The sequence below is a fragment of the Giraffa tippelskirchi genome, chromosome 7, assembly GCF_054371585.1.
Source record: "Giraffa tippelskirchi isolate mGirTip1 chromosome 7, T2T-mGirTip1v1.2.pri, whole genome shotgun sequence".
NCBI classification, from domain to species: domain Eukaryota; kingdom Metazoa; phylum Chordata; class Mammalia; order Artiodactyla; family Giraffidae; genus Giraffa; species Giraffa tippelskirchi.
This window is the reverse complement of record NC_137281.1, coordinates 145,070,400-145,093,883: the sequence shown is the minus strand read 5'-3', so window position 1 is coordinate 145,093,883 and position 23,484 is coordinate 145,070,400. Positions and strand designations below refer to the sequence as shown.

Sequence of the window (23,484 nt, the reverse complement as noted above, 5' to 3'; positions counted from 1 at the left end):
TTCTATTCTGAAAAGTTTCTGCAACAGACAAGTATTATTATATACTCAAGAAAAACAGGGTATGCTTTTTTAAGTAGTAAATAACAACCTACCAGTCCATTTAAGTTCTTTATGTTGTTTCTTCCTAAAGACAATATTCTCAAGTTTTCTGTAGAGGAAAGAAAGCAATTTTGCTTTATTAGAATCATATCACACAATTGTTACAAATCTAATATAACAAAGCTTTAATATATTTATATAATAAATATCCTTATATAATAAGAAAGGCTGTACTAACAAAAAGTGGTAATCAAGTAGGAAAAAACACTGATCTATCTCTAGGGTAAACTCTACAATTGCACATCACATCAATATTAAATTTTAAATGTTTAGCTATTTGAAATGCATGGTTTTAAATTACTGGCTAGTAAGAAATATTACACAGATAAGAGTAAAGAAGATTTGAGCTTTAAATTTGGGAGCATATACATTTCAAATCTCTTATAGTATGAGGACTTTTACCAGAAAATAGAAACATTCTCATGTATAGTCCCCACCTCACTCCACAAAAGATTAGAAGCAAAATCAAGTGAATTAGTAGTTTAAAAATCTTTTATTTTTTAGAATAATTAGATTGTAATTTGGTTTAAAAAGAAGTATATTTGTGTTTTTTAAAAGGATGTTTCTTTTGTCTACCTATAAGGTTATTTCCGGAAGAAAAAAAAAGTAGAAACAGTGGTAGGTTTGGGGGAGGAACTGAGAATCAGTCTATGGGCAGAAGAAGATATTTTTAATTTAGCTTCTTCTGAACTTATTTGCGTAACACCATGTACACATATTACTTTTCAAACTTAAAAGATTTCTAGTAAAACATGCAATCTCATTTCTGTCCTAAAAATCTACTATGATTACTTATGCATAAGCTATACATTTAATTTTCACAACTTAAAACTTTTATAACTCTGCTATCCAATATGGTAGTTACTAACCACATTGTTATTCAGTTGCTAAGTCGAGTCCGACTCTTTGCAACCCCATGAACTGCAGCACTCCAGGCTTCCCTGTCCTTCACTATCTCCCTGAGTTTGCCCAAACTCATGTCCATCGAGTCAGTGATGCCATCCATCCATCTCATCCTGTATCACTTTCTTCTCCTTTGGCCCTCAATCTTTCCCAGCATCAGGGTCTTTTCCAATGAGTAGGCTCTTTGCATCAGGTAGTCAAAGTATTGGAGCTTCAGCCTCAGCATTAGTCCTTCCAATGAATATTTAGGGTTGATTTCCTTTAGGATTGACTGGTTTGATCTCCTTGCTGTCCAAGGGATGCTCAAGAGTCTTCTCCAGCACCACAGTTCAAAAGCATCAATTCTTCAGTGCTCAGCCTTCTTTATGGTCCAACTCTCACATCCATACATGACTACTATAAAAACCATAGCTTTGACTATATGAATCTTTGTCAGTAAAGTGATGTCTCTGATTTTTGATACACTGTCTAGCTTTGTCATAGCTTTTCTTCCCAGGAGCAAGTGTCTTTTAATTAAAGTGACTGCATCCACCATCTGCATTGATTTTGGAGCCCAAGAAAATGAAATCTGACACTGTATCCACTTTTTGCCCATCTATTTGCCATAAAGTGATAGGACTGTATTAATTTAATTAAAATTATACATAAATTCAGTTTCTCAGTCACATTAACCACATTTCAAGAGCTTAATAGCTATAAATGGCTAGTGGGAACTATATTGGGACAATACAGATAATTCTATTGGATAATACTGTTCTATAACAGTTCTAAAACATCCATAATTCAATCAGTTCAGTTCAGTTGCTCAGTCGTGTCTGACTCTTTGCAACCCCATGAACCACAGCATACCAGGCCTCCCTGTCCATCACCAACTCCTGGAGTCCACCCAAACCCATGTCCATCGAGTCAGTGATGCCATCTAACCATCTCATCCTCTGTCGTCCCCTTCTTCTCCTGCCCTCAATCTTTCCCAGCATCAGGGTCTTTTCAAATGAGTCAGCTCGTCGCATCAGGTGGCCAAAGTACTGGAGTTTCAGCTTCAACATCAGTCCTTCCAATGAACACCCAGGACTGATCTCCTTTAGGATGGACTGTTGGATCTCCTTGCAGTCAAAGGGACTCTCAAAAGTCTTCTCCAACACCACAGTTCAAAAGCATCAGTTCTTCTGTGTTCAGCTTTCTTTATAGTCCAGCTCTCACATCCATACATGAACACTGGAAAAACCATAGCCTTGACTAGATGGACCTTTGCTGGCAAAGTAATGTCTCTGCTTTTTAATATGCTGTCTAGGTTGGTCATAACTTTCCTTCCAAAGAGTAAGCGTGTTTTAATTTCATGGCTGCAATCACCATCTACAGTGATTTTAGAGCCCCCCAAAATAAAGTCTGATACTGTTTCCACTGTTTCCTCATCTATTTGCCATGAAGTGATGGGACTGGATGCCATGATCTTAGTTTTCTGAATGTTGAGCTTTAAGCCAACTTTTTCACTCTCCTCTTTCACCTTCATCAAGAGGCTCTTTAGTTCTTCTTCACTTTCTGCCATAAGGGTGGTGTCATCTGCATATCTGAGGTTATTGATATTTCTCTCGGCAATCTTGATTCCAGCTTGTGTTTCTTCCAGCCCAGCGTTTCTCATGATGTACTCTGCATATAAGTTAAATAAGCAGAGTGACAATATACAGCCTTGATGTACTCCTTTTCCTATTTGGAACCAGTCTGTTGTTCCATGTCCAGTTCTAACTGTTGCTTCCTGACCTGCATACAGGTTTCTCAAGAGGCAGGTCAGGTGGTCTGGTATTCCCATATCTTTCAGAATTTTCCACAGTTTATAGCAATCCACACAGTCAAAGGCTTTGGCATAGTCAATAAAGCAGAAATAGATGTTTCTCTGGAACTCTTTTGCTTTTTCAATGATCCATCGGATGTTGGCAGTTTGATCTCTGGTTCCTCTGCCTTTTCTAAAACCAGCTTGAACATCTGGAAGTTCATGGTTCACATATTGCTGAAGCCTGGCCTGGAGAATTTTGAGCATTACTTTACTAGCGTGTGAGATGAGTGCAGTTGTGCAGTAGTTTGACCATTCTTTGGCATTGCCTTTCTTTGGGATTGGAATGAAAACTGACCTTTTCCAGTCCTGTGGCCACTGCTGAGTTTTCCATATTTGCTGGCATATTGAGTGCAGCACTTTCACAGCATCATCTTTCAAGATTTGAAAATAGCTCAACTGGAATTTCTTCACCTCCACCAGCTTTGTTTGTAGTGATGCTTCCTAAGGCCCACTTGACTCCATATTCAAGGATGTCTGGCACTAGGTGAGTAATCACACCATTGTGATTATCTAGGTCGTGAAGATCTTTTCTGTGCAGTTCTTCTGTGTATTCTTGCCACCTCTTCTTAATATCTTCTGCTTCCTTTAGGTCCCTAGGTTAAGAACAAAATCCAATCCAAGCTCTCCAAGGAAGTAACCAAATCTCTCAGAAACTCAATTTTCTTTTATGTAAAATGAGGAAGCATAGGCTCTATCTTATAGGAATATAAGGACTAAATGAGATAATTGTCTATAAAATATTCACATAATGCCTAATCCATAGTAAGTATACAATAAATGATGTATGTGTGTATAGGTATCAGGCATTTATAGTTATATAAGCTTTGGTTTTAATTTATTTAATTTAATAAAATTTTCAAATTATCTGATGAGAAACATTTAATTTTCAGAACAAGGTATTAATATTTTATAAGCGATCTAATTCTTGCAAAATAGTTGAAATAAAACCCCATGTTATTGGCTGAATTGTCCCCCACAAATCCATATGTTGAGGTCCTAACCCTAAGTACCTCAGAATGTGACTCTATTTGTTGATAGAACCTTTAAAGAGGTAATTAAAGTAAGATGACATTTTAGGTAAAATCCAGTATGACTGGTGCCCTTATAAGAGAGGAGATTAGAAAACAGACAGAAACAAAGACAAAGGGAAAAGATGGCTATACACAAGCCAAGGAGAGAGGCTTCAGAAGAAATCAATTGTACCTACACCTTGATTTTGGACTTCTAACCTGTACAACTATGAGAAAATAAATTTCTGTTGTGTAAGTCATCCAGTCTGTGGGATTTGTTATGGCAGCCCTAGTAAACTAATATACTTTACATGTAACTATAAATATGTGGAAATTAAATATATAAGAAAATCACATAATCAATTATTCTTTAAAGCTATCTTTTTCTATTTAACACAGAATAAAAACTTTATTCAAAAAGTTATTCATTCAATACATAATTATTGAGCATCTACTATGTGCCACGCATAGCTATAAGCACTTGCAATGTAACAGTGAATAATACAGATTCAAATTCTTGTTGTCATGGAGCTAATTTCTGGCAGACAGTAAGCAAAACAATTAAGTGCATTAGATAATGACAAGTATAAAGCAGAAAGAAAACCAGGCAAAAGGAATGAAACAGCAGGGGGTAGAAGCATCCAACATGTTAGATAGAAGGTGACTTCGAAGTAAAGACTCAAAGGAAGTGAAGCAGGTAGACATGAGGCTATCTGGAGGAAAAACATGCACAGGGAACTTTAGCTGCAAAGGCTTCATAGCAGGACCATAGCAGAAGTATTCACAAAATACAACCTAGCTGAGAGAATTGAGACGAGAGTAATAGGAAATGAAATTAGAAAAAAAAACAGGCCTTATAGGGAATGTAACAGAGGAGAGAAGAAATTACCAAGGAATTTGGCCTGAGCAGCTAGAAGAATGCAGTTGTTGCTGCCTGATACAGACACACAAGAAGCTGGGTTAACAAAGGCTGGGGAAGGATAGCAGGACTCAGTTTTGAACCTGTTAAGTATGAAATGTCCAGTAGACATTCAATGGAAATGTCGGGCAACTGAATGTGTAAGGCTGGAGTTCAGAGGAGATGTATGGACTTGAGCTATAAATTTGGGAACCATCAGCATACAGATGGTAAAGCCATGAACTGGATGAGAATGTGGAGTAGGTAAAGACAGAAAAAAGATTCAAGAACTGAGGCCGGGGATATCCCAACATTAAAAATTTTGAGGACATGAGACTGGGAGGAAGCAGCCAGAAAGGCAGGAGGAAATCAAAAGGGTATAGTATCCTAGAAACCCAATAAAGAAATTGCTGCAAAGAAAAAGAAATCATCATGTCAAAATGCACTTAGGTCAACTAAGATAAGAATTGAGAAATGACCTCAGATCAGAGATAACAGATACATGCAGATCTTTCAAAGATAATATCTAGCTTAATACATACAACTCTTTCTAAAAAATGCACATGAAATGGCAATGAGAGGGCTAAAAGGATCTTATTTATTGCTGTCCAGGGAGGTAAATTATGATATCAAAGTTAATAGATTAACTGTTCTAACATTACACAATTACATATTTTCCATATTTTTATATGCTGCATAAGTAGAACACGACTATATGGAAAACACTTTTTAGGTCTTGAGGAAAATCAAAACATTATCGTAAAGTTATATTTATTTATTTAGTAAACTGAAGGAGTATACTGTTTTAACACCAATATTTACTTTCTAATCTTTAAATGAGAGTATTATTCATATTGTACAGCTTTTCAGCCTCAGTGTGAACGTACTCATGTCATACCATTTTCTCATCACAGCTGTTAGGGTTAATCTGCCTTAAAACCCCCCTGTTAAATAGCAATACTTGTTTATTTCAGATCTTCTCATATTAGCATAGTAGGTAAGACATAGTGCTCATGAAAGGAAAGGGGTAGGAGGCAAGCTAGAGTCATATATTCAGTATTTTATATGGATCAGTTGGCTTCATTTTGCTTCATAGTCACAAAGTGTATTCTCTGTAGACTGCAGAAATACCATTTGTTACAAGCAGAACTAAAGTGAGATGTGTCTAGTATAGCAAATACATGATACAAACACCTATCCTCTCTCTTTCCATGTCTACATTAGACATCAATAATTGATCAAGGTACTCTTTTCCACTAAATTTCTGGAACTCTTTTTAACGTGATTTTCCTGAGAGTCATTACCAAGTGATCAAAGAGAATACGAGTTACCAGCCCTTTATAGAAGTTTACCCAATTTCATATGTTAGAGTCATGTTTTTATGAAAGAAAAGCATGTTGTTCATACTGGTAAATGTTATCAATTCAGCCTCATGTAAGCAAGTTATTTCAATTACAAAGAAACTGAAAGAGAAGAAAATGAAATACCTCAAATTGTTTAATGAGTCAGTGAAAACTGGAATAGACTGAATCATTTTAAATACAACTCTAATAGTAAACACTTCCTCTCCAGCACTATATAAATACTGAATGCAACTTTGAGTAAGGTACTAGGCAGGGGCATGGGGAAACGGAGATTAGGAATAGAAGATTAAAAGATTAATAAAATATGGTGCTTGCCCTAAGGGGCTCATTATCTAAAGAGACAGAACATACCCCTAACTATAATAACAGCTACTATTTCTTGAGCATTTATATGCACCAGGCACTATTCTAAGCACTTTATACACACTGACTCATTTAATCTTCAAAATAAATATTTGAAGCTGTTGTTCAGTTGCTAAGTCGTGTCTGACTCTTTGCGATCCATGAACTGCAGCATGTAAGGCTTCCCTGTCCTTCACTATCTCCCTGAGTCTGCTCAAACTCATGTCCATTTTGTTGTGATGGCATCCAACCATCTCATCCTCTGTCGACCCCTTCTCCTCCTGCCCTCAATCTTTCCCAGCATCAGGGTATTTTCCAATGAGTCAGTTCTATGCATTAGGTGGCCAAAGTACTGGAGCTTCAGCTTCAGCACCAGTCCTTCCAATGAATATTCAGGGTTGATTTCCTTTAGGACTGACTGGTTTGATCTCCTTGCACTCCAAGGGACTCTCAAGAGTCTTCTCCAACACCACAGTTAGAAAGCATCAATTCTTTGGTGCTCAATCTTCTTTATGGTCCAACTCTCACATCCATACATGACTCCTGCAAAAACCATAGCTTTGACTATATGGATCTTTGTTGGCAAAGTGATGTCTCTGCTTTTTAATACACTGTCTAGGTTTGTCATAGCTTTTTTCAAGGAGCAAGTGTCTTTTAGTTTCATGGCTGCAGTCCACATTGATATTGGAGCCCAAGAAAATGAAATCTGACACTGTTTGCACATTTACCCCATCTATTTGACATGAAGTGATAGGACCAGATGCCATGATCTTTATTTTTTGAATGTTGAGTTTCAAGCCAGCTTTTTCACCTTCATCAAGAGGCTCTTTAGTTCCTCTTCACTTTCTGGATTATAATCCAAGGTAGACTGTTATAAATGTTTCCAAGAAAGAGTAATTATGATAACGGAAATTAGAGAAGTCTTTAGAGATTTTCCTCTAAATAACATTTAAACTTTGCATTCTTAATGTTAATTTTGTTTCTTGTAGGGTTTTCCTGTTACAGGAAGGGGCTGTTCTCAATGAAAAGCACTGCATTAACAAGTGCACAACGTCATAAAAAAGAATGACATATTTGGGTGTAAAGAGGATGTTACAAGCTTTTAAATGACTCTGAATGCAACTTTAAGGCATCTGGCCTTTACTAGGCAAAGGGGCGGGGAAGGCAATGGCAACCCACTCCAGTATTCTTGCCTGGAGAATCCCAGGGACGGCGGAGCCTGGTGGGCTGCTGTCTATGGGGTCGCACAGAGTCGGGCACGACTGAAGCGACTTAGCAGCAGCAGCAGCAGGCAAAGGGGCAGAGAAGGCAATGGCAACCCACTCTAGTATTCTTGCTTGGAAAATCCCATGGACAGAGGAGCCTGGTAGGCTGCAGTCCATGGGGTCACTAGGAGTCCACTTTCACTTTTCACTTTCATGCACTGGAGAAGGAAATGGCAACCCACTTCAGTATTCTTGCCTGGAGAGTCCCAGGGATGGGGGAGACTGGTGGGCTGCCGTCTATGGGGTCGCACAGAGTCGGACACGACTGAAGCGACTTAGCAGCAGCAGCAGCAGGCAAAGGGGAGTCATTAAAGGTCTCTGGTCTGGAGGAATGATAAATAGAACAATATTTTCACAAAGAAAACTCTGGTGTCAGTGCTGAAGGTTAACTGAAGAGCAGAAAGATAGGAGACACAGAGATCAATTGGGTGGCCATCACAAAAGTTGTAAGGCAGTGTTTTTTCAAATTGTGGATCATGTGAAATCAACTTAATGGGTTGTCAGCAAGGACCTACTATGTATTAATAACAGGAAAACCTACTCAATATCCTGTGATAACCTACATGAGAAAAGAATCTAAAAAAGAATGAATATATGCACATGTATAACTGAATCACTTTTCTGTACACCTGAAAGTAACATAACATTGTGAATCAACTATACTCCAATAAAACAAACAGAAAAAACCTTAGTGGATTGTGACAAACATTTAAAAAACCATGAAATCACACTAAAAATTTTTAATAATGGAACCTATGCTATAAGGGTAAATACTGTTTTACAAATTTTAATCCAGTTCATATGAGTATGTGTATATTTGATATGTATATTTATGTATGTGCGTGCATGGTCACTAAGTCGTGTCTGACTCTTTGCTACTCCATGGACTGTAGCCCACCAGGCTCCTCTGTCCATGGGATTTTCCAACCAATATGGGAGAGGGTTGCCATTTTCTCCTTCAGTGGACGTTCTCAACCCAGGGATTAAAGTCACTTCTCCTGCATTGGCAGACGGATTCTTTACCACTGAGCCACCTGGGAAGCCCTATGAACATATGTACTGAGTTATTAATTCAAATGTATTTCTTATTGTGGGAAGTGGTAAAAAACGTTTGAAAAAGATGACCTAAGGGGGAAATGATGAGGGTCTAAATTAAAGCTGTAGCTCCTGGAAATGGAAACGCAACAAATTATTTGAGAGCTCTTTCAAAGAATAAATTTAACAGGACTCAGTGATGAACCTGGATGTAGGGCTTGAGGTAAATAAAGGGGAAATATTATAAGATAAATGATGGCTCACCAAAAGATATCTACATCCTAATCCCTGGATGTGAATGTTACCATATATGGGAAAAAATATTTTGCAGATAAGAGTAAGTTAGGAATCTTAAGATAGGGAAAATATCCTTGATTATCCAAGTGTTTCCTAAATGCAATCATGTGTGTCCTTATAAGAGGGTGACAGAAAAAGATATGACAGAGACAAAACAGTAGAAGGAAATATGATCACAGAGGCAGATACTGGAGTGACACAGTCACAAGCCAAGAAATGCGGCAGTCATTAGAACCCAGAAAAGGCAAGGAAAAGATTCTCCCCTAAAGCCTCCAGAGAAACTGTAGCCCTCTTAAAACATTGATATTGGCCCAGTGAAACTGATTTCAGACTTCTGGCCTCTAGAATTGTGAGGAAATAAATTTCTGAAGCTTTAAGTGCTTGCAGCCCAGAGGCAACTTGCATAAGGAACCTTGACAACTGGGAAGAAGTCAATGCCACTAAAAAAGATAAGGAGCATAGGAAAAACAAGGATGTGAGGAACAAAAGTTTAAATATAGCAAGTATGAAATACAAGAGAAATCTGGACAAAAACAGATAATAAAAACTTGATTTTCTAGTTAAGATACTTCAATTCTAACTCTACAAGCTTTAAAATGTCTTTAAACTATTCAGGTTTCATGTTATCTCTAATTTTCTTTGGATAGTCAAACAAGACACATAGTTTATATATTCTTTCTATCATCTGACAATTACTATGGTTGAAACAGGTGCCAGCTTCTAGGATTATGCAGTGTCTCTGGAATGTTTATTCCAAATAACTAAAAAAATCCTAGAACCATCTGTTACTGTGGATCACTTACTTAAGCCATTCAGGTTTGCAATTTTTTCAATGCAGTTTGTAGACAGTGAGAGCTTCCTAAAAGAGAAAAAAAAAAAGAATATTTGAATTAATAAGAAAAAAAGTTAATAGTATAACAGAAATTATTCCTCAAGTGCTCTCAGACATTTCGTTTTCACACTGAATCCTTTTTTCCCCTCTCAGACATGGCATGCATTCTTTCATTTTGAAATCTTCATACTTTTTCCCTGATTACAAAAGTTAATAAACATTCACTGTATAAAATTAAAAAAACCTTTTTGTGGACAATTTGGTGTTTTCTATTAAATTTTTTAAATGCATGTTTTCTTTGACCCAGTAATTCATTTCTAGGAACATATCCTATGGAAATACTAATGCCAAATATATATGAATTAAACTGTTTATTGTATTATTATAATAGCAAAAAAATGGGGAAAAAATTTATAAACACCCATCAGCTGAGGAATACAGATAACAAAATACTATGCTGCCACTAAAACAAACAAGATTGGGCCATACAGACCAACTTTGGAAAATGTCCATGATATGTATATTATAAAAAGTCACGTAATCCTAACCACCCCAGACATTCCCCCAGAGAGAAATACTTTCACCAGTTTATATATATATTTTCTATATTTTTCCCTATATATACTTTAATTGTATAAAAACAAAATTTCAAAGGGAGCATAATTACACACTATTAATCTTCTCTTGACAAAAATGTTTAATATCTTAGTAAACTTCATGCAAAGGATATAATAAAAGCTAATTTTATTGAACACTTCATGTGTGCCTAGTATTCTTCTAAATACTTTACATGTATTAACTGTTTTAACCATCAGAATGATCCTATGAACTACATATTGGTAACCATATTTTATAAATGAGGAAACTGAGACACAAAGATGTTAAGCAATTTGCCTAATATTACACAGCCAGAAAGTAGCAGATCCAAATTTAAACCCCCCCAAAACTGACCCTAGAACATGTGATCTTATCCTTCTAATTTGATATGAAGAGGAATTATTCTTTTTTTTTTTGCTTAAAACAGTAAAAGCAATTACTGTACACTGTAAATTATTGGTCATATGTGTGTATTTTCTAGTCATTCCCCACTCCCAAGAATTACCAGTGAAAGTTAAAAATGGAGTGGAAAAGTGGGAATTTAGTTGGGGAATAATTCTGTAATTGTATAGGCAACCTGCCCAAAGATTGTCAGCAAAAATATGAACAGGATGACTCGCAAGCAGTTTCTAGGGTACTTTGGTGTGAGGTATAGAAGCTTCTCAAGGTTTGATAAAAAGATATTTGACCTCTTTGAAATAATGCTCTTTGAAATCATGATTTTGAAGCCAAAAAACACATTTAAGGTGGATTTTTATGTAATACACTGTGTTCTCATCACATGGGACAAGCTGCATACAATAACTAAATTATGTTTGCTTTTCCCTTTAATTCCAAAGATAGACATTAGTCTAATGCATGTGTTCACAAATATGTGCTTAAGAGTCATTCAGATTGCTTATTGTAAATGCAGATACCTAGTTTCATCAGTAGATTCTTTTTCTATAAATTTGAAGTGGGGCTTATCTGCTGCACAAGTTGGTTCTTAGGTAGGTAGTCAGGGAACCACACTGAGGAAAATACAGGATGAAGATATCACAAAGAACCCCAAGTGATTCTATAACATTCTATAGCCCTAACAAGACATTGCAGCTTAAGAGCATGGTTACAAGGTGTCATGGTATAATTGCCTCAAATTAGTCACAGAACCCTGCTAAAAAGTATGCAGAATATTCAGGAAATCAGTTAAAATAATAAACATAGATCTGATACTTAAAGTCTTGGGAAATAGGATTACAAGTAAGTGTAACTTAGTGCCAATGAGAAAAAAAAAATTAGAAGGCTCTACAGAGAATGTTAGGACTTCTCTGGTGGTCCAGTAGTTAAGACTTCATGCTTCCATTGCATGGGTTCGATCCCTGGTCAGGGAACTAAGATCTTACATGCCGTGCGGAGCAACCAATAACAATAATAATAAAATGAAATTTAAAAAAATGCTAACCCTGGTAACTCAAAACCTGGTGCAATTTTGGTTGATATTTCCTTTTCTTTGTGTTTTTAATATTTTCTAGATGTTTTACAATGTATTTTCATAATTTGAGAAATTTTTCAAAAGCGGTAACTTTTATGCTTCTGAGTAAGTATAGTATTGACTTTGATGGATAATTTTACAAGAGAAACTACTAGATTTTATGACAGAGAAATAGTTTTATTGTGTTATTTAGCTTCTCCTAAGAGACAAGGAAATTTATGTAAAGAATCCACCTTCTAATGCAGGGGACACAGGTGCGATCCCTGGTCGGGGAACTAAGAACCATGGGGGAATTAAGCCTGTGCACCAAAACTAGAGACAATCCTCTGTGCTGCAACCAAGAGCCTATGCACTGCAACAAAGACCCAGCACAACCAAAAAAATTCATACTGTAAAAAAAATATGATACAGGATAGTTTAGGACTACTCTATTAATGACCCTATAAACCAATAACGTTTTATGTTTGGCCTTGCCAAAGGGAATATCACAGGAAGGAAAGGAGGGAGGAAGGGAAAAGAAAACCAAGAAAATAAATAGATTTTTTTAGTCTGTGTATTTAGAAAAGGAAGGGAAACTTAACAGCAATACTAGAAAGGATGAAAAAAGACAAGCACTTACTCGCAGTTAGAAAGTGTGGACAAGGATGCATCCATCTTCTCTATAGGGGGAATCTGGGCATACAGCTTTATCTCTCTGGCTTCAGATGGCTTCTGGCTGGTTTTCTCTTCCTATAATAAAAATTAATGTGGAAGAAAATAATCCCAGATCATAATGTGGAACTAAAAAGGCCAGATTTTCTCAAGGCTTTTCAATATTTATTACAAAATAGCTATTAAAATTCAGTAATTCTGTACATTCTTGACAGAACACTTATTGACAACATTTACTTACTGAACCTGATAACTAGCTTGTACATGGCTGATTCAGATAATTCCCTGTCAGGTCTCAGCCAAACGGGAAAGAGGAAAGAAAATCACTTTTATTTCTGTAGTTTTTTAAATCTTTTAAGAGTCTATCAATTCATAAACAAAAATAAAACACAACAACTAAAACATTTTCCTGGGAAGGATTCCTTGTCCCTAAACAAACTTTTCTTAAGTATCAGATTTAGATCTATAAGACCAGCTGTTTTTGTCATCTCATCTTTCTATTCCTATATACAATTTAGTCTGAGTTACAACCACCAAATACCAAGAATTTGGGAAGGTATTCTCTTTATGACAAAGCTAAGGTCAAATTTATTTGTTCTATAATAACTTACTACTACATTCTATGTTACAGTTTAATTTCAGTACCTAATACAATTTAAATTTTAATTACCAGGATATGCTGCGTAATAATATTTCCTAAGTACCTCAATACTTAGTTCTATCTCTCCAACAAAACAGGAAGATACTGCAGCTCAGGGACCGTTTTTGTTGCTTTCCTATGTTTTCTATTGTTGTTGTTTAGTAGCTAAGTTGTGTCTGACCCTTTGTGACCCCATGGACTGCAGCACTCCAGGCTTCCCTGTCCTTCACTATCTCCCGGAGTATGCTCAAACTCATGTTTTCTATAACTAGTGTGATATAAGACACAAAAGAGGCTTTTTTTTTTTTAAATCAAATCATAACACATCAATAATAGAAAATATATAATCAGTTGAAAGACATCTAATACACATCCACTCAGTATTTTTTTGTGTGCCATAGGTTAGGAGATGGGAGACTGACATCTTTAATAAATGTTGTGTTAATGAGAGTAAGAATGAGCATGATATCTTCAAATAATCTTAAAGACTTATAGCCATAATATAATCTAGAAATAAAACATACAAACCAAACCAAATGGCCAACCACTTGTTATTATAAACCAAGTGTTATTAACCATTTGTTAATTTAAATATTATTATATTATCCTAATATCTGCTTCAAGGAAACTGTATTGAATACTAAGCCTACTCCATACTTTTTTTATGAAACAAAACAGATTTTTCACTAGCTAAACAGAAAGGAATTTTTAAATTGCAATTAGGGTATAAAGAAACTTATAAGCACTAAAAACAAGAATTCAAATATTTCATTATCCTTCCAGTGAACAGGAAGGGTGATTTCCTGTAGGACTGACTGGTTTGATCTCCTTGCAGTTCAAGGGATTCTCAAGCATCTTCTTCAGCACCACAATTCAAAAGCATCAGTTCTTTGGTATTCAGCCTTCTTTATGGTCCAACTCTCACATCCATACATGACTACTGGAAAAACCATAGCTTTGATTATATGGACCTTTGTTGGCAAAGTGATGTCTCCACTTTTTAATACGCTATCTAGATTTGTCATAGCTTTTCTTCCAAGGAGCAAGCATCTTTTAATTTCAAGGTTACAATCACTGTCCGAAGTGATTTTGGAGCCCAAGAAAATAAAATCTGTCACTGTTTTCACTTTCCCACATCTATTTGCCATGATGTGATGGGATCAACGTTAATTATATTAATTATTTGTACACTGCATCCCGAGTACTTACTTATCTTGTAACTGGAAGCTTATACCTATTGACTATCTTCATCCAATTTCCCCTATCCCTACCCCTTGCCTCTGGTTACCACAAATCTAGTGTCTTTTTCTAGGAATTTGTCTGTTTGTTGAAACATAATTTACTTACAGTGCTATGTTAGTTCCTGGTGTACAACACAGTGATTCAATATTTCTATACAGTACAAAATTATCACTACTTTTTATACAGATTTATTGAGATATAATTGACATATAACATTATTTATGTTTAAGGTATGCAATGTGATACTTTGATATATGTACATATTGCAAGATGATTACCAGAATAAGGTTAACACATCCAGCACCCCATACAATAAACTTTTTGTGTGTTGAGAACATTTAAGATTACTCTCTTAGCAACTTTTGAGTATATAATACAGTATTATTAACTATGCTATACACAGATTCCCAGAACTTATTGATCTTATAACTGGAAGCTTCTACCCTTTAACCAAATTTTCCCCATTTCCTCCATTCCTCAACTTTGGTAACCACCATTGTAATCTGTTTCTATGAGTTGGCTTTTTTAGATTTCACATATAAGTGAGATCAGAAATGAAAAAACCTCAAATCGTCTTTACCTATCTGACTACATCATTTAGCATAATGTACTCAAGGTCCTTCCATGTTGTCACAAATGGCAGGACTTTCTTCTTTTTATGGCTGAGTAATATTCCATTGTACACAAATACACATTTTCTTTATCCATTCATCCACTGATAGCCATTTAGGTTGTTTTCATGTCTTGGCTATTCTGAATAATGCTGCAATGAACCTGGGGATAAAGATATCTCTTTGAGATAGTGATTTCATTTCCTTCAGATATACATCCAGAAGTGGGACTCCTGGATCATATGGTAGTTCTACTTTTAATTTTTGAGGAATCTCCACAGTGTTTATATTAACCACTCCACCATAACACTATACCAACTTACATTCCCACCAAAGTGCAAAAGGGTTCCCTTTTTTCCACATCCTCACCAACACTTTTCTTTCATATTTTTGATGACAGTCATTTTAACAGGTATAAAGTGATATCTCTTTGGGGTTTTGATCTGTATTTCCCTGACGATCAGTCATGTTGATATCATTTTAGAATTTTTATCTGAGGTTTTTCCATTTGTCTATGCATGATTTTCATTTGTTCACATTGACTGTCTCTGTTCTAACCTCCAAGAGGCTAAAACCATCATTTATCTAAAACCTAGATAATCCATAGCACATATCACTCTATCACTTAAAAATGATATGTGGTTTAATAATGATAAAGTTGAAAAAGAACATAGAGATTTCAGCTATCACAGTAACAGACAAATTAGCCTTTCCAGATTTAAATTTTCCAATTGTCAGACTTTTTAACTGAAATTTTTATTGCTATATTTGAAGAGTCATGTGCAGTTATAAGAAATAGTACAGAAAGAGCCTTTATACACTTTGCCCAGCTTCCCTTAATGGTAACATTTTTCAAAATTATAGTATCACAACTAAGATATTGATATTGATACAATCCACTAATTTTAATCAGATTTTCCCAATTTTACTTGTACTCATTTGTACATGTGAGTGTGAATGTGTCTGCATGTGTGTATTAAGTCTATATAGTTTTATCACCTGTGTAGGCTCATGTATCCACTAACACCATCAAGATAACTAAACAGTTTCAATACCAAAAGATCCCTTGTATTGAAGGGTCAGATTTAAATAACTGTCCAAAAATTATCCTAATATGGTTTTTAGAAGTAAGAACTCATAAACTCACCCATCTGGCTAGGGCTTCTTTGATTGTTGTTGCTTTCGCCTAAAAAAGAGGAAAAAAAACAAGGTTATCTTTATTGGTGTGATTTGTTGACTCAATTTTCATACAACAATTATTAGCCCTGGCATCTACCATTAAAAAGATTTCTTTTTTTGAGACTTTATATGAAAAGAGAATATTTTAATTTCCTAAAATCAGAAATACTTACTTAAACACCTCTCAGAGAAATTAATGAAATCATAATGTATCATGTCATATGCTTTACTTTCACGTGGTTTACAAAAAACAGAACTGTCAACACTGATATTAAAATATATCTTATTTCATTATTCTAAGATTTATATCTTCCTTTACATTTTAATATCTTTGAAGTTTGGATACATCTTACAGCCAGGAAAAATTTATAATTGCTGCAGCTAGGTGGCACTGATGAAGATTTAGAAAAATATTAACCATCTTATTTAATACACATACCATATATATTCATTTTCATGTTTATCAAAGGATAACACATGATAAAAATCTATATGCCTAAATACATTTAAAATAACTCTGTCAATAAATAAAAAATAAAATTTCTAAGTGATAGGAAATTATGTCACAGTTTAATTCCAATTTCTTATTTTTCTTATTTTTTTATTTTTTAATTGGAAGATAATTGCTTTACATGGTTGTGTTGGTTCCTGGTGTACAACAACATTAATCATTACTTTTCTTTCTTAGAAGAAGATAAAATAATGTTGTACTTTATAATCAATAGTATCTTAGATTCAATTTAATATGATATTAAAAACTTTAAAGGTTAAGAAAAGGAAGACATCCTTTGAATCATTGCTGGAGCTCATTTTATAAAAGAGAGAACCCTAAACAATAACAAAAGGAATTATGGCTCTGAAGTAAAGATGCACTAATAAATAACACAAGTTAAAAATAAAACTATTAATTTAAGTAAAATAATAAAATTAAAGACAAAGAATGTAAAAATTTGAGGAATATATCACTTAAAAGGAAATTTATGCTTAAAATACATTAATTTAAAAATAAGAGAACAGGGAACTATACTCAATATTCTGTGATAAACCATAATGGAAAATGATATGAAAAGGAATATATATATATGTATAACTGAATCACTTTGCTGTTTAGCAAGAGTAAACACAACATTGCATATCAACTATACTTGAATAAAATAAGTTTTAAAAAATAAGAGAAAGCAAGAGATAGAAAACAAATAAATTAAGCATTCACAATATTTGGAAAAGTACATTATGAAGGCAGAAGGAAATAGAAAGGAAGAAATCAATGAAAAACAGAATGAGAGGAAAAAAAGATGAACAAAACTAAAAGCTGGTTCTTAAGTTTCTGGCAAGCCTGACTGAGCAAAAACGAGAGATATACAATTAAAAATATAGAATAAATAAGGAGAGATGACACAGATACCACAGAGATTTTTAAAATAAAATATTATAAGCAAATATATGGCAATAAGTTTGAAAATCTAAAGTATACATTTCTAGAAAAAAACAAAAATGCCAAAACTCACAAGAAGAATCAGAAAATATGAATAGACCAATAACTATTTGAAAATTAAAAATATAATCAAAGAAATTTACCCACACCCTCCTCCCCTAAAGCCCTAAATCTACATAAATTACAAATAAGTTCTATCAACCTCTCAAGGAGCAGATATTCCTTGTTATGCAAGTTGTTTCAGAAACCAGAAAGAAAAAGAGGGAAAGCTGCCAACTTATTTTATGAGACTAGGATAATCTTGATGCCATAACCAAATAAGGGGCCCTCTTTACTTCTCAGAACAGATTTGAAAAATCTTAGATGCACAATATTAGATTTCCAAAGCCAATGATGTATAATGATCATGATCAAAAATGGCTTATGCCAGGGGCATAAAGTTTGTATAACAACAGAAAAATCTATTACAAATGTAAACCATTTATAAATGGATTAAAAGGGGGAAATTACATTTATTTCAGTAAGTGCAAAAAGAGCAGTTGAGAAAGTTCTACCTCTGATATTAAAGCTTTTAACTAAGGGTTAAAGCAAAATTCCTTATTTGATAAAAGCTATATATCAAAATGGAGAAGGAAATGGCAACCCACTCCAGTATTTTTGCCTGGAGAATCCCATGGACAGAGAAGCCTAGCAGGCTACGGTTCATAGGTTGCAGAGAGTCAGACACGACTGAAGCAACTTAGCATGCACGCATGCATTTATTTATATCAAAAAGCTCTAACCAATACCAGCTTAATGAATATATTCATTCATTTGAGCAAATATTCACTGATTACCTCCTATATACCGAACATTCTTCCACTTGCCTCAGATACATCAATGAACAAAACAAAGATTCCTCCCTTATGGGAATCTACATCTACTGCTGGGAGACTGATGGTAACTGATACAATAAATAAATAGATAAGTTATATAGTATATTAGAAGGTGATAATTACTAAGGAAAAAGAAAAGGCTGAGCTCGGTAAAGAGTATCAGGATGTGTGGATATGTGTATGGTGGATATTTATTTTAAATAAGGTGGTCAAGGTGGGCCAAATTGGGAAGGTAACATTCAAGTATCCTCAAACTCCTAGAAGACAACATAGGTAAAAAAGGTAATAGAAATAAAAGCAAAAATAAACAAATGGGGCCTAATCAAACTCAAAAGTTTTGCACAGCAAAACCACCATAAACAAAACAACCTGTGGGCTGGAAGGAAATATTTGTAAATGATGTGACCGATGAAGGACTTAATTTCCAAAATACACAAACAGCTCATATAACTCAGTAACAAAAAATAACTCAGAGACTTCCCTGGTGGTCTAGCGCTTAAGACTCCATGCTCCCACTACAGGGGGCATAGTCAACCCCCAGTTGGGAAACAGGATCCCACATGCTGCATGGTATGGTAAGAAACAAACAAACAACCCACTGATAAAATGAGCAGAAAACCTAAACAGACATTTTTCCAAAGAAGACATCCAAAGATGGCCAACAGGCACATGAAAGATGGTCAACATCACTAATTATTAGAGAAATGCAAATCAAAACTACAATGAGGTATCACCTCACACGGGTCAGAAGAGCCATCATTACAAAGTCTATACTGATTCACTTTGCTGTCACCTGAAACTAACACAACACTGTAAATCAACTATGTTGTTGTTGTTGACATTGTTACTCAGTTGCTAAGTTGTGTCTGACTCTTGGTGACCCCAGACTGCAGCATGCCTGGCTCCTCTGTCATCCACTATCTCTTGGAGTTTGTTTTGCCTTCAATCTTTCCCAGCATCAGGGTCTTCTCCAATGAACTGGCTCTTCATATCAGGTGGCCAGAGTATTGGAGCTTTAGCAACAGTCCTTCCAATGAATATTCAGGGTTGATTTCCTTTAGGATTGACTGGTTTGATGTTCTCAAAGTGCAAGGGACTCTTAAGAATCTTCTCCGGCATCCTAATTTCAAAACCATCAACTATACTTCAACAAAAACAATTTTAAATTTAAGTCCACAAATAATAAATGTTGGCAAGGGTGTGGAGAAAAGAGAACACTCCTGCCCTTTTGGTGGGAATGTAAATTGGTGCAGCCAGTACAGAAAATGGAATGGAAGTTCCTTAAAAAAACTAGAAAGAAAACTACTATATGATATAGCAGTCCTACTCCTGGGCATATATCTGGAGAAAACCATAATTTAAAAAGATATATGCATTCCAATGTTCATTGAAGCACTATTTTACAATAGCCAAGACATGGCTAAATGTCCATTGATAGATGAACGGATAAAGAAAATGTGGTATATATATATATGTACAATGGAATACTACTCATCCATAAAAGAATGAAATAAAGCCATTTGCAGCAATATGGATGGACCTAGAGATTATCATACTAAGTGAAGTAAGCCAGACAGAGAAAGACAAATATCATATGATATCACTTATATGTGGAATCTAAAAAAAAGTTACAAATTAACTTATTTATAAAACAGAGGTAGACTCACAGACATAGAAAATAAACTTATGGTTATGAAAGGGAAAAAATGGAGGAGGGATAAATTAGCAATTTGGGAGGAACATATACACACTACTATTTATAAAACAGATAAACAACAAGGTCCCTGTTTAGCACAGGGAACTATATTCAATGTTTTGAAATAAACTATAATGGAAAAGAATATGAAAAAGAATATATATTTATAAACATGTGTAACTGAATCACTTTGCTATATACCAGAAAACAACACAACATTGTAAATCAACTATACTTCAATAGAAAAGAAAATAGTATTCTCTTTAAGATCCCAGACACATCAAGGATGCCTGTCTCCTATCACTGCTACTGTTTAATATGGTACAAAAGATCTTTATCAATATTACACTAAAAAATAAAACTATATGTAGATGATCAGCTGTGTAGAAAATGCAATAGAATAAACTAATAAATACTAAAATAGATGGAGTACAGCAAATGCAGAACACTGTTGAGATGTTAGAAAAATTGAGAGATATTTTCAAAATAAAACAACAAAGGACTAACATGTGGAATATACAAGGAACTTTTGAAATTAAAAACCAAATTGAAAAAAGGGAGAAGTTGGCAAAAAATATATACAGAAAATTTACAGAAACTGAAATCTAGATGACGACTAACAATGAGATATTTGAACTCACTGAAAATCAGAGAAATGCAATAAAACAAAGGGATACTAAAATACATCCTCATATAGGCAAATCAGAAAATTGGTGAGAATGTAGAGAAATAGAAACTTTCATGCATCACTCAAGGAAGTAAGAAATAGTATAGCTGCTCTGGAACCCAATCTGACAGTGCCTAGGGAAATTAAGTATGCAGAGATCCTACGATCCCACAATCTCACTCCTGGGTATATTTTCCAGGGAAATCCTTGTTGTTGTTGTTTTAGTGATTAAGTCATGTCCGACTCTTTACAACCTCATGGACTGTAGCCTGCCAGGCTCCTCTGTCCCTGGGATTTCCCAGGCAAGAATGCTGGAGTGGATTGCCATTTCCTTCTCCAGGGGATCTTCCCAACCCAAGGATCAAACCCATGTCTCCTGTTTGGCGGGCGTATTCTTTACCACTGAGTCACTAAGGAAGTCCTAGAGAAATCCATGGATGGATCCAAAAAAAGACACTTATAGGAACACTTTCAAGTTGGAAGCAATCAAGTTACCTATAAATTGGTCTATAAAGTGACTAGTTTCCCTATAGGTAGCAGGAGTTAAAACCTGAAATGTCTAAATAACAAATGGACATCATTAATGGGTAAAGCTGGCTGTGTAAAGAGGATAACCACTATTTGGTTCTAGAAAACCACTGGCAGGTGGGACTTGGGACCAGAGTTACCCTAATATCGCATTTCTTCAAATATGAAAACTCTCGTTAATTGAAAGTAACACCCTTACTTTATGTACCATCAGGAAAGAAAATATGCTCCCAATTATATCACATCATGATATATTTCAGTAATACAAAAATAGGAAAAAAGATGTGTCTGATAGTAAAATATGGTATTTCTGATTTTTCAGAGAAGCCAGAAATCTGCATTTTGGTGTAAAACATGATCGTTTTTAAGACACTATAAGCTAATTTTATTAAATAAAAAACTACGTGGGACAGTATTGCTAGAGGGCCCCAAAACTACAAGCTTGCAGCTTCAGCAAGCTTCACTTGATTACTAGTTCTGATTCTCTATTTGAAGATTTTCAATAATTCTTATGGTTCCTATTTCCAGAATTATTTAAGGCCAGTTATTTCTTCATCTGAATATAAATCTATGTTCCAGAATTTTTAAACTTTCCTTTTTTTCAGTTAAATGCCTGTGGAAGATAGTAAGAAATGCAGAAGGGAAAACTATTTTTAAGAGTAGCATTTAACCTGGTGGCTGAGGGCAGGCATGTTTTCCTCATCATTTGAATTTCCAGGGTTCAATTTCTGCTCACTTCTATAGCAGAAAACTAGTTAAACTTATTCTTTATAAATATTTCTCATTGGAAAAGACCCTGACACTGGGAAAGACTGAAGACAAAAGAAGGAGGTAGCAGAGGATAAGACAGTTAGATAGCATCATGGACTCGATGGCATGAGTTTGAGCAAACTCCGGAGATAATGAAGGACAGGGAAGTCTGGCCTGCTGCCATCCATGGGATTGCAAAAAGTAAGACACGATTTAGCAACTGAACAACAATAAATATGGAGAAGGCAATGGCAACCCACTCCAGTGTTCTTCCCTGGAGAATCCCAGGGACAGCGGAGCCTGGTGGGCTGCCGTCTATGGGGTCGCACAGAGTAGGACACGACTGAAGCGACTTAGCAGCAGCAGCAACAATAAATATTTGCATTAGGCAGGACAATCACATACTTTGCTAAATAGCTTTGGTTGGGTCTTTAACCAGCCAACAACCTAAACTACTAGTTGGATCTACCAAGTATGTAAGCAAGACAGTGCTCACTTTAAGTAGGAAATGAGGAGCATCACTAGGTAAAAATCATTACTTCATAAAAAGATTTGATTGGATAGACCACCGACAGATTTCAAACCTAAGAGATTAATATTTCTCAAAGTGTCAGGGGGAGCTCTCTAATTTTAGAGTCACTTGACATGCACATTTCTGAAAACCCCCACTTATGTTAAAAATTCATAATCAGCACTCCAGTTTAGTCCAAAATCATACTTATGCATACTTAAATTTGAGAAACACTATCTTAATATGTTCTATCAGAGAGGGTTTTACAATGTCACTAACAACTGAACTGAGAGTCGTTCAGCGTGCAACATGGGCATATCACAGGTTTATAAACATTGCCGCAATCAGTGTTACACACAATCTCTCTTAACCAACCCCACCCTCCATCTCGCTTGGGGGTGGGGGTGGGGGTAAATTACTTATATTAAAAAAGATATCCTTATTCACACTCTCCCTTCCATCACTTGTCCCACTCTAATCCGCTCTTTTTCGAGAATTTTCTGCTCTTTGCCCTGCCTTTTCTCTGCCCAGGCCGCCCTCACCCCCGGACAACCCAATGCCAAGGCTTCTCTTTCGCCCCAGGCCTCTGAATCCACTGAGCAAGCATCCGCTACCCGCTCCCTTCCGGTGTTCGAGGACCTCCCCAACCCTCAACCCTCCACAGTTACCCTTTTCCACTTCCAATCTACTCGGAGCTTTGGCTGCGAGGCCTAGAGGGTACTTACCATTCCGGCGGTTGCTACTGTCACTGCTCT

The 23,484-nt window shown here is 35.5% G+C and overlaps 1 protein-coding gene across 2 annotated transcripts in view; it reads right to left on the bottom strand.

The window, feature by feature from the left end:
• Window positions 1-23,484, bottom strand: part of DNAL1 (dynein axonemal light chain 1) — a 39,706-nt gene extending 16,222 nt beyond the window's left edge. The window contains exons 1-5 of one of the 2 annotated variants that reach the window (XM_081509048.1): window positions 23,455-23,484; window positions 16,236-16,274; window positions 12,564-12,673; window positions 9,848-9,903; window positions 93-148 (exon numbers count right to left, since the gene is read on the bottom strand). In XM_081509048.1, the coding sequence (XP_081365174.1) occupies window positions 93-148; window positions 9,848-9,903; window positions 12,564-12,673; window positions 16,236-16,274; window positions 23,455-23,457 (264 nt within the window). In that variant the 5' untranslated portion in view covers window positions 23,458-23,484. Of the gene's footprint in view, window positions 1-92; window positions 149-9,847; window positions 9,904-12,563; window positions 12,674-16,235; window positions 16,275-23,397 lie in introns of both variants that reach the window. The other variant, XM_081509050.1, reaches the window with a different exon arrangement.